Source organism: Dasypus novemcinctus, chromosome 3 (assembly GCF_030445035.2).
Source record: "Dasypus novemcinctus isolate mDasNov1 chromosome 3, mDasNov1.1.hap2, whole genome shotgun sequence".
Classification (NCBI taxonomy): domain Eukaryota; kingdom Metazoa; phylum Chordata; class Mammalia; order Cingulata; family Dasypodidae; genus Dasypus; species Dasypus novemcinctus.
In genome coordinates this window covers 46,359,295-46,371,676 of record NC_080675.1, presented here as the reverse complement: position 1 = coordinate 46,371,676, position 12,382 = coordinate 46,359,295, and the positions used below count along the sequence as shown (strand labels likewise).

The 12,382-nt window shown below is 35.4% G+C and overlaps 1 protein-coding gene across 6 annotated transcripts in view; it reads left to right on the top strand.

The window, feature by feature from the left end:
• The window catches only part of SYNE2 (spectrin repeat containing nuclear envelope protein 2), a 400,819-nt gene that overhangs the window by 124,971 nt on the left and 263,466 nt on the right, over nt 1–12,382 (top strand). For all 6 annotated transcript variants that reach the window (XM_058293295.2, XM_071213892.1, XM_058293293.2 and 3 more), the window contains 3 exons: nt 291–391; nt 2,722–2,823; nt 4,553–4,690. In XM_058293295.2, coding sequence (XP_058149278.1) covers nt 291–391; nt 2,722–2,823; nt 4,553–4,690 — 341 coding nt within the window. The remainder of the gene's footprint in view (nt 1–290; nt 392–2,721; nt 2,824–4,552; nt 4,691–12,382) is intronic.

Sequence of the window (12,382 nt, the reverse complement as noted above, 5' to 3'; positions counted from 1 at the left end):
GAAATGCTTTAATTTCTTCTTTCTACATTGCCCCCTCCCATTTACTTATTTTCTCATACATGCATAATGGCATTTCATTATAGGGTGGCTAAGGCTGTGTACTTTTCTGTCTGACTCCAGATATAAACTATTAACCACTACACTGCCCTGATACAAGGGCAGCCAATCAGACTGAATGACTTATAGACTACTTAGTGTCATTTCAAGGCTGTCCTGTGGCATAGCCTGTTCTTGAGTAATAATTATAATTATCATATGTATAACTAATTGATGTGTGGCATATCTTACAGACGTGGATGTTATTAATCCTGATGAAAAGTCAATTATGACTTATGTGGCACAATTTCTGAAATATTCAAAGGATACATCGGGGATTGGAGATAAGACGGAGGTATGTCTTTATAAATACAAATCAAGGTCATTTTTATTGTACCCTACTTATAATTTAATTTTTAAATTGAGGTATAATTTACATATAGTGAAATCCACAGAGCTTAAGTGTACAGGTGTTTGAGTTGTGACAAATGCATACACTCATTTAAGCCATACTCCAATCATGATCTAAAACATTTTTATTATCTAGAATGTTCCATCACGACTATTTCTAGTCTATAACTCCCCACCTCAGGCAACAAGTATCCTACTTTCTTTCATCGTAGATTATTAGCATTGTTTATTCTTTTGGTTTTGTTTTGTTTTTTAAGTAAAAAGTGGCAATTTATTAAACTTTGCTGACTCATCTAAAACATCTTTTAAACTAGGAACAAATTGAGGTAAGTTGACACTTAAAAAAATTCTAGAGATACTAATTTTTTTGTCTATTATAATTTTTAACAGCTTTATTGAGATATAACTAACATACCACAAAATTCACCTATTTAATATGGGCCATTCAGTGGTGTTTAGTATATTCTAGAGTAATCCAAATATCACCACAATTTAATTAATTAATTAATTACTTTTTTAAAGATTTCTTTTTTATTTATTTTTCTCCCGTTCTGCCCCTCCCAATTGTCTGTTCTCTGTGTCCATTCTCTGTGTGTTCTTCTGTGTCCACTTGTATTCTTGTCAGTGGCACCGGGAATCTCTGTCTCTTACGGGGTGCACTCCTTGTGCATGGGACTCCCCTATGCGGGGGACACCCCTTTGTGGCACAGACTCCTTGCGTGCGTCAGCATGGTGCATGGGCCAGCTCCACAGGGGTCAAGAAGGCCCTGGGTTTGAACCATGGACCTCCCATGTGGTAGGCGGATTCCCTAACAATTGAGCCAAGTCTGCTTCCCATCACAATTTAATTTTAGACCATTTTCATTGGTTAAAATTGAAGAAAGTACATCCAACTTCAACTTCAACTTCATACAAACATAATCATATGGTATGATGGTGTCTTTCTCTTCTTTTTGCCCTCAGATATTCCCCCTATTATTAACACTTTGCATAGTTTTACAAATGATGAAAGAAAATTATTATACTTGTACTGTTACTGTAGTCCATAGTTTACATTAGGACTTATTATTTGTGTTGTACAGCCCTATATTTTTTGTTTTTAAAATTTTTATTCTAGCAACATATATACAACTTAAAATTTCCCCTTTTAACCACATTCAAATATATAATTCAGTGCTGTTAATTGCATTTATAATATTGTGCTCTTGATCCCTTTTGGTTTATATGTTCTTCAATTACCATCAGTCTATCATTGAATTAGTCAAATTTTCCCTTTCATTCAAGTACACAAAATATTGTGGGTAGAAATTTCATAAAAATCACTGAGTTGAAGGGAAAACTTATTTTGCTTCTATGAAGATAAATAATGAGTTTAGTAAAATGTTTATGAATATTATTTCCAAATTTGTCTTAAACTGCTTTCTCAGACATGCTGTCATTTTTGTCATATTTTATTTGACAGATTAGGCCTATGTTTTTCAAACATTATTTGGGGGGCACTGAGCCAGATTGTTGTTGACTGTGGAAGAGAAACAAACTGTGACTCAGCCTTAAATTAAGTTCACTTATTACTGACCTGCTGAGGAGCTACTCTTTCTTAATTAAATTTCATGTTAAAAAATAAAATAAAAATTCACCTCTATGAAATTGGATATAAAAATATTAGGCAACATTCTTGCTTAATAGAAAATAAAAAGTGAATGAAAGTTAAGGGAGAATGGAAATAAGATGTAACTTCTTATGCTTTATCTTTTAGCAGTAAAATCTGCTTCCAAATGAAGGCAGGCATACCATCTAAGCAAGAATCTAAGAAAATATAATTGTTACTTGCTTCCACATGATAGGTATGACCAAAATCTTTAGAAGTGCTATTTTAGGAAAATGTTTAAGGTATTTTTGATTTCAGTGTTTTTGTTGGGTGTGTATACCTCTTGAATTACCCCATATTTAGATTTATTGGCAGGCAATCTTATGGAATGCCTACTAGAAAGAAGTTCTTTAGAATAATGTACCCTAAAAATTGAAGAATGATGGAAATGAATAAATCCAAAAAAGTTTCTTTAGCACATTCAGATGCTGACCTCAATCCATTTTAAAATTTCAGGTGTTATGTTAGCAAGCAAAATTCCTCTTTGGCACAATGAGTCAGTCACTGGTGTGCAATGGTGGCATTATTTCACTAGTGTTTCAAGTTGTTAATTTTATCGTTCAAAGCAATCATCAAGTCTATTTAGGATATAGTTTTAAATGTGTTTTTATTTTTGTGAATTACAGGGGAATGTGAAAGATGCTCTAGTCTGGTTAGCTCTGCAGGAGAAAAAGTTACAGACTGTGCTGAAGGATTCAGAAAATGAGACCTACTTCAAAAAGTATGAAGTAAGTATCACTATAAACAGCAGTTTATTTATAGTTTACTATTTTAGAAAAGAATAGTAAGTTTTTAGAAAACTCAGAGTTATTACGTGCTAAATTAAATCCAAGTTTTAGGGCTGAATTCTAGGACAGTGCTTCTCAAATTTCAGTGTGTTTATGGATCACCTGGGGACTTGTTAGTCTGGATGCTGGGAGCTGAGATTCTGCATTTCTCTTAAGTTCCCTGGTAGTGCTGATGCTTCTTGGGCAACTTTGAGTAGTAAGGTTTTAGAGCAGGGGTTGACAAATGATGCCATCCCAGAATAAGACAGGGCCTGAACCAAGGAGTCCTTTGGGGAACATAATAACTGTTATTATCACTACATACTGAGCATTTGCTATGTACCAGGATTTTACAGGATACAACATGTCACTGAAATAGGTATTGCTATTTGAGTTATACAGATGTAGACATCAAGGCTTAGAGGTACTAAGTGACTTATCCAAGGTTACATAGCTAGTGAAAGGTAAAGGTGGGATTTGCATAGTGGTGTACCTTCAAGGCTAGACCTTATTACATCCTGATGCTTCTTGAAGGTAAGGAGTTACTCCCTTTACAGCCTTGAAAAGGAATAACAGGAGCTAAAGTGAAGATTTCACAGTCCTGACCCTGAGAAGCCATCGTTGATTTCCTCCGTGCTCTCCACCATTTCCTAATCTGAATAAGGTGGAGATACCATTATGTGCCTACAGAGTACTTAGCATCTCTAGGCCCCCATTTCCCTATCTGTTGGATGAGGAAGTTAGATAAGTCCAGCCTCTCCAATTCTAAAATTCAGAGGGTTGTGTGACATGGAGGCCATGCCATCTTATATGTTTGGAGCCATTGGGGGAAGGAGGGACCACATAGTTTGTCTGGCCTCTTGTATTTCTTCCTCCTTAGCTGTGGCCTGAGATTATTTTCATTGAAAGTATGCTCAGTGTCCACTGGTAAAGCCTTGTTTTCACATATATTTTTTGATTTAGAAATGTACCTCCTACCTAAAAAAGAGGCTTTATGAAGTTATTAATTATCTGAAAGAATTTTTAAAAATTAATTATCCCTTGATGTATTGATAAAATATAATGAAAAATATCAATAATTATGGATAATGTTTTAAATATTTATTGAACCAATGGCTTTTAAACATGAATATTTCATAAATATTTAAATATTTATTGAACCAATGGCTTTTAAACATGAATATTTATTAAATTTTTGAGGGTAACAATAAAAGTATTTTCTAATATCTTATATGAAATGACTTAGAAAGAATTGGCTCAAATCCAGTTAATCATAAACTTTTCAAAATTCATTTATACATGGTGACTGCTGTTATGAAACTCTCACTTCCACTCATTTTTATTTTGTTGTGAACATACATTTGGGGATGTCAAGCAAACTTGTAGTCTCCATGTAGCATCATGATCTGACCTCTAGAATACGGTGACCTTGCTGCTCCATACCAGTAGAAACCCAACAGAGCTGAAACAAGACACAAACTATGAGTCATGCACTATGATAGCACTCAAATTATCAGGGTACACTGAGAAGGATACTGGATCAGTGGGAGAATACTGAATTCAGGGGATTTTTACCTTTATCTAGTAAAATTTAAAATATAACCTTTAGCTATAGACCTAAAAATAGCAGATTCCATTTTACAAATGGAATTAAACATTTCAGTCTTTAAAAGATGTTTTCTAATTGTAGAGCATGCTGGCTTTCCTGGAGTCATTCAATGAAGGAAAAAAACCCCTTTTGGGCGTTCTCTTGATAAAAAGGAATGCAGATGAGCTGAATGAAGAGGAGTTACAGCTGGAGAAAGCCTGGGACAACCTCAATCACCAGGTTACTATGTTAGGTTGATTAGAAGAGTATTTACGTGGAGAAGCTTTTTGATTTCTGGCTTAGATGGTTTCTCAGAGAGTAGAATAGTGTTTTCCTTATATTTTCTCCATTGCCTCATTTGAGTGCTGGTTGAACTTAAATGGGAAGTTATCACCTTCTGTTTAGAGAAATTATGAGCTTATCCGAAGTTTTTTTTTTTTTGCCTTCAATTCTTAATTTGCCACAGTAGAAAATCCATATTCTCATGGACCTGCAGCCTCCTCTTTACCACCTATCAATATCAGGTGTCAGTTTTGTAGATGCTTGCAGGAATTAGGGACTAATCCAGAAAAAATGAGTGTGTAATAATGAATATGTATATGTAAGTCTGAATGTATCTCTATGATTTTGATTCTTTTAGATGTATTGACTTGCTTATTGCCTATCATATAGTGTATCTTAGTGTACATACTAAGAATACTTAACATGTATTCTTTAGTTATTGGGTATAGTATGATACAAATATTAAAAAAGATAAGATGGATGGTAGTGTTGTTCAGATTATCCATGTTTTGTTGGTAATTTATCCAGTTGTAGCAATTGTTGAGAGAAGGGTATTAAAATCTGCAGTGATGACTATGAAATTCTCTCATTAATTCTGTCAAATTTTTTTTTAAAGATTTATTTATTTATTTATCTCCCCTCCCTACCCCGGTTGTCTCTTGTCTGTGTCTATTTGCTGCGTCTTTGTCTGCTTCTGTTGCTGTCAGCGGCATGGGAATCTGTGTTTCTTTTCGTTGCGTCATCTTGCTGTGTCAGCTCTCCGTGTGTGCGGCACCATTCCTGGGCAGGCTGCACTTTCTTTCACGCTGGGCAGCTCTCCTTATGGGGCGCATTCTTTGCACGTGGGGCTCCCCTACGCGGGGGACACTCCTTGCGCGCATCAGCACTGCGCATGGGCCAGCTCCACATGGGTCAAGGAGGCCCGGGGTTTGAACTGCAGACCTCCCATGTGGTAGACGGATGCCCTAACCACTGGGCCAAGTCCGCCGCCAATTCTGTCAATTTTTGGTTTATGTATTTAAAACTTTGTTATTAGGTGTCTACACATTTATGATTGTTATGTTTTCTTGATGAATTGACATTTGTACCATTATGAAATGTTCCTCTTGATCTTGGGTAAAATCGGTTTTCTTGACAGCTACTTAAACTGACAGTCATTCCAGGCTTCTTACACTGGCTGCCTGTGGGCACATCTGTTTCCTCCAGCTACTCTCAACTTATCTGAGTCTTTATATTTAAAGTGCATCTTTTATAAATAAAAGCTTGCTTTTTAAAATCCATTTTGACACCTCTACTTTCAAATTGGATTTAGTCCATTAACATTTTTTAAAAAAAGATTTATTTATTTATTTCTCTTCCTTCCCCCCTCCACCCCGGTTGTCTGTTCTCTGTGTCTATTTGCTGCATCTTCTTCTTTGTCCGCTTCTGCTGCTGTCAGCGGCTCGGGAATCTGTGTTTCTTTTTGTTGCGTCATCTTGTCATGTCAGTTCTCCGTGTGTGCGGCACCATTCCTGGGCAGGCTGCACTTTCTTTAGCCCTGGGCGGCTCTCCTTAGGGGGGCACTCCTTGCGCGTGGGGCTCCCCTACACGGGGGGCACCCCTGCGTGGCATGGCACTCCTTGCGCACATCAGCACTGCTCGTGGGCCAGCTCCACACGGGTCAAGGAGGCCCGGGGTTTGAACCACAGACCTCCCATGTGGTAGACGGACGCCCTAACCACTGGGCCAAGTCTGCCACCCCCCAGTCCATTACATTTAATTATTGATATTGTTCAATTTAAGTATAGTGTATCATTTTACTCTTTGTTTTCTATTTTATTCCCCGTTTTTTGTATCTCCATTCCTCCCTCTCTTGCCTTGTTTTGAATTATTTGAAAATACCTTTTTAGAATTCCGTTTTAGGTTATTCTAAAGGATTTTGCCTTTACCTCTTTCTATCATATTTTTAGTGTTTGCTGTCGAGATGACAATATACATTATAAAATTTTTACTCTCTACTTAGAGTTGGACAACTTCTAACTTATTGTACAACTTCTTGTAAAATGTAAAAATCTTACAACCAAATTGATCCATTTACCTCCTGTTCTTTATTCTATAGTTGTTACCTATATATGTATTATATTTATCTATCTATATGTTTTAAATCTAACCCAAGGCTATGTTATAATTTTTACTCTGAGTCATGTATTTTAAAGAAATTAAGAGAAAAATATTAGTCTTTTATATTTATTTAGATATTTACCATTTCCAGTGTTCTTCATTCTTTCCTCATGATTTGAGTTTCCATCTGAGCTCATTTCTCTTCAGCCTTTAACTTACCTTATAATGCATATAATAAATTTTAGTTCTACCAGTAAATCCCTTTATTTTGCCGTTATTATTTTTAATAGCTTTATTGTATAATTTACATACCTAAAATTCACTCACTTTAAGTGGCTAATTAAATGATTTTAAGTAAATTTGCAGAGTTACAGCAGAAACTGTATGGTTTGCAAAGTTGAAAATATTTGCTTTCTGGCATTGTACAGGAAAAGTTTGCTGTCCCCTGCTTGAGTCGCTGCTGTCAGGAATAACAGCCTGTTTTAGGAGTACGTTTTTCACATCATTCACTAAGTGTGTTAAACAGTGGTCTAGTGACTTAAAAGAGCCACCTTTTCAGTGTACCTAATTTTGGAGAACTAGAATAGCTCCCCCCAAAATGCCATCAAGTGACAGTTCTCATTGCATCGCTAGCTCATATCCTGCTCAGCTTTGAAATGGACTCGCTTGTGAAGGGCGGGAGCTATCTGTGACAATCCTCCACAGAAGGGAAGTAGAGGAGAAAGATATTTTCTGTGTAGTTCAAACTGTTCCAGGCCACAGAGACCTGGCCTAATTTTGCTGAATATGATATGGAAAAATTACCCCCAAATAATGAGAAAACCCTTGAAAAGAACTATTTTACAAGAATAAATGCTGCAAATTGATAGTAGCTTAGAAATGGGTTCCTTAGTGAAGCAGACTGTAGCTCATTTTCTCAGTGTGGCAGAACGAGACATGTTAATTTAAAAGTCATCAGTTTTGGAACGTTAAAGACCACTAGACAGTTTCTGGTTCAATAGCTTGAGAACACAGATCTCTCCAAGCAACACAGTAAATGATTTAATTCTAAGCCTGCTATAGAAAATAGCGTTATGTTGTTTTCACCTGATAAGCTCTTGTAAAAATTTTCAGCTAAATTCAATAGTATTCGCCCAACACTGAAAAAGGAAGTGAGGAATGAGCTATGTTAAATGGGAAGGGAGAGGAATAAACATCACCTCTGCCTTCCCTTTTCTGACTGCCATTTTGAATGCATCTCTGAGACAGAAAGCACAGGTTTGGTTTCATTCAAAATACATACAGCTTTCCTTAGTTGTAAAAAGAATAGTTGAATTAGAGGCATAGTTCTTAACCTCCCTTTAACTCTGTCATTTATCAGTTTTCTGGTTTATTTTTTATTTTTGGGGTAAATGCTCGAGTAATTGAGATATAATAAAAGCACATGCTGACTTGTATATATGAAAATTTGTAATGATGAAAACTTTTTTTCATTCTTCGTTCATCTGGTGACTTATTGACATATAGTTAATGATGCAATATTGTAGAGTTGTCTTTGCCTTGTTCCTTTTGAGAAAATAATTAAAGCTGCAAGGCAAAAATGTAAAACAATATGGAGAAATTGTAATATTTAATGTTTCTATTCTATGAACAGTTCCATTTGACTGTTTTAAAGGAGCCTAACTTTGTCCTCATTTTGTATACCTACGTAGGTGTCTGTTAAGATTATAGGTATTTACTTTGCATATAATAGGCACACAATACATGTTTTCAAACGAATTAATAATGAATCTAAATAACCCATATAAGTTTATCTTTCTCCTATTTAAAAACCATTTAATTCTAAGAATAGTGACAAATAATATAGTAGAATTAGATAATGGAAAGAGAAAAAAATAGACCTCAAAACATTCTTTCATTAGAGGAAGTGATTTGAGTGAAACAAACTTGATTTGTGCTTGATCTTTAAAGAGATGTCTTTGGAAGGCAAATGCTACAAAAGTGCTAAAAGAGTTACATGAGTTCAGATAAATACTTTTTTAAAAAAGCCATGTTCTTAATGGGTTAATCAGGAAAGAATGTGGTCTTGGAGCTGGATTTTTTTTTTTTAAGATTTATTTATTTATTTCCCCTCCCCCCTCCCCCTGGTTGTATGTTCTCTGTGTCTATTTGCTGCGTCTTCTTTGTCTGCTTCTGTTGTTGTCAGAGGCACGGGAATCTGTGTTTCTTTTTGTTGTGTCATCTTGTTGTGTCAGCTCTCTGTCTTTTGCGCTGAGCGGCTCTCCTTATGCGCGCACTCCTTGCGCATGGGGCTCCCCTATGCGTGGGGCACCCCTGCGTGGCACGGCACTCCTTGTGCGCATCAGCACTGCGCATGGGCTGGAGCTGGATTTTTATTGTGTGTAAGATATCTGATTTGTTGAATCAGTGTTCTCCCAGCTCTGTTACATCACTCATCACACTGTATTCTGTGTACCTACTTGCTTCTCCTCCTAGGTGGTTAGGAAGAGAGCAGTGGCTTTTATTTATCTGATTGGCTTTCAGATAAATTTTTGTTAAACTTTTCAATTCACGGCACATGGTCCATGCCAGACCCTTGATTTATTGTTTAAATGTGTGTTTCCTTTTATACCTGTATCCCACTTCCATTATCCTTTCTCCTTAGGCTACCATTTGATGGGTTTAATATGTATCTTTTTGCTCTATGTGTGTGAATACACATATTATACCAGTGTATACATGAATATGTATCTATTAGAAAGGTTCTAGGTTTACAGAAAAGTCATGCATAAAATAGAGTTCCCATATACCACCCTATTATTAATACCTTTCAATAGTGTGATACATTTGTTACAATTGATGAAAAAATGTTTTCATAATTGTATTATTCATTATAGTCTATGGTTTACATTAGAGTTCATGGTGTTGCACAGTCCTATGGGTTTGTTTTTAATTTTTTTAAATTAGAGAAGTTGTTAGTTTGCATAAAATCAAGCATAAAATACAAAGTTCTGATATTCCATTCTGTTCTTAACACCTTTCATTACTATGGTATAATTGTTGCAATCCATGAAAACATGAAAGAATGTTTTTATAATTGTACTATTTACTACAGTCCATCATTTACAATAGCATACACTGTTTGTGTTGTACAGTACTATAGATTTTTAAAAAATTATTGTAGTAGCATATATGTAACTTAAAATTTTTCCTTTAAACCACATTCAAATATATAATTCAGTACTGTTAATTATGTTGCCAGGGTGCTACAATCACCACCATACATTACTAAAATTTTCCTATCAACCCAAATAGAACCTCTATACAATTTAAGCATTAACTCTCCATTCCCTATCCTCACCCTGGCACCTGGTAACCTATATTCTAGATTCTGACCCTATGAGTTTGCTTCTTCTAATTATTTCATATCAGTGATATTATACAGTATTTGTCCATTGGTCTGACTTATTTCACGCAACATGGTGTCTTCAAGGCTTACCCATGTTGTCACATATATCAGAACTTCAATCCTTTTTATGGCTGAGTAATATTCTATTGTATGTATATACCACATTTTGTTTATGTTATGCATTGGTTGGTGGCACATGGGTTGTTCAATCCTTTGGGAATTATGAGTAATGCTTCTATGAATATCTGTGTGAAAATATCTGTTAAAGTCTCTGCTTTCATTTCTTTTGGGTAATACCTAGAAGTGGGATTGCTGGGTTATATCTAGCTCTGTGCTTAACTTTCTGATGAACCACCAAGCTTTCTTCCACAGCAACTGCTCCATTTTACATCCCCACCAATAATAAATGAGTCTTCCTATCTCTCCACATTTTCCACAATACTTGTAATTTTTTTAATAGCAGCCATTGTAATGGGTGTGAAATGATATCTCATTGAGGTTTTGATTTGCTAATGGCTAATAATGTTGAGCATCTTTTCATGTGCTTTCTGGCCATTTGTGTATCTTCTTAGGAAAGATGTCTATTCATGTCTCTTGCCCATTTTAAACTGTGTCGTTTAATTTTTTATTTTTAAGTCGAAGGCTTTGTTTATATATTCTGGATATTAAACCTTTATCAGATCTGATATTTTCTTCCATTGTGCAGATTCTCATTTTACTTTCATGATAAAGTCCTTTGCAGCTCCCCAAATTATAATTTTCATAAGGTCCCATTTATCTAATTTTTCTTTTGTTATTTGTACTTTGTGTGTAAAGTCCAAGAAACCATCGTCTGACATAGGATCCTGAAGATGCTTCCCTTTGTTTTCTTCTTAGGAGTTTGGTATTTCCGGCTCTTATATTTAGGTCTGTGATCCATTTTTAGTTGATTTTTGTGTATGGTATGAGGTAGGAGGTCCCCGTCTTTTTTTTTTGGCTTATGGAGCTCTGTTTTTCCCAGAACCATCACCATGTATTGAAGAGACTATTATTCCTCAATTGAGTAGTCTTTGCCACTTTGTCAAAAATCAGTGGGCCATAAATATGAGGGTTGATTTCTGAGCTCTCATTTAGATTTATTGGTGTATGTGTTTGTCCTTATGCCTGTACCATGCTGTTTTGCTTACCGTAGCTTTGTAATAAATTTTAAAATATTCTTTTAGCAATATTTTGTACTTTTTTGGTGTGAAAGTCCTTTAAATCCTTAAATTTATTCTTAGATATTTGATTCTTTTAGTTGCTATTATAAATGAATTTTTTTCTTGATTTCTTCTTCTGATTGTCCATTAGTAGTACATAGAAACACAACTGATTTGGGGGTGTTGATCTTGTACCTCACCACTTTGATGAATTTGCTTATTAGCTCTAGTAACTTACTTGTGGATTTTTCAGGATTTTCTGTATATAAGATCATGTCATATGCAAAACAGCAAAGTTTTACTTCTTCCTTTGCAATTTGGATGCCTTTTATTTGTTTCTCTTGCCTAATTGCTCTAGCTAGAACATCCGTTATAATGTTGACCAATAGTGACAATAATGGGATCCTTTTTCATTCTCGATCTTAGAGGGAAAGCTTTCAGTCTTTATCCATTGCATATGATGTTTGTAGTGGGGTTTTCCTATATGGCCTTTATCATGTTGAGGAAGCTTCCTTCTAGTCCTATTTTTCTAAGAATTTTTATCAGTAAGTGGTGCTGGATTTTGTCAAATGCCTTTTCTGTGTCAATTAAGATGATTATGTGATTTGTTTTTCCCTTTGTTCAGTTTCTGTGCTGTATTACATTATCTGATTTTCTTATGTTGAACTACCCTTGCAGCCCAGGGATAAATCCCACTTGATTTTGATGTATAGTTCTTTTAATGTGCTGTTGGATTTGGTCTGGTAATATTTTTGCTTAGAATTTTTGCATCTATATTCATAAGAGATATTGGTCTGTAGTTTTCTTTTTCTGTGATATCTTTATCTGACTTTGGTATGAGGGTGATGTTAACCTCCTAGAATGAGTTTGTATTCCCTCCTATTCAATTTTTTAGAAGAGTTTGAGCAGGATTTGTGTTAATTCTTGGAACGTTTGGTAAAATTCACCTGGAAGCCATCTTGTCCTGGGGTTTTCTTTTGTGGG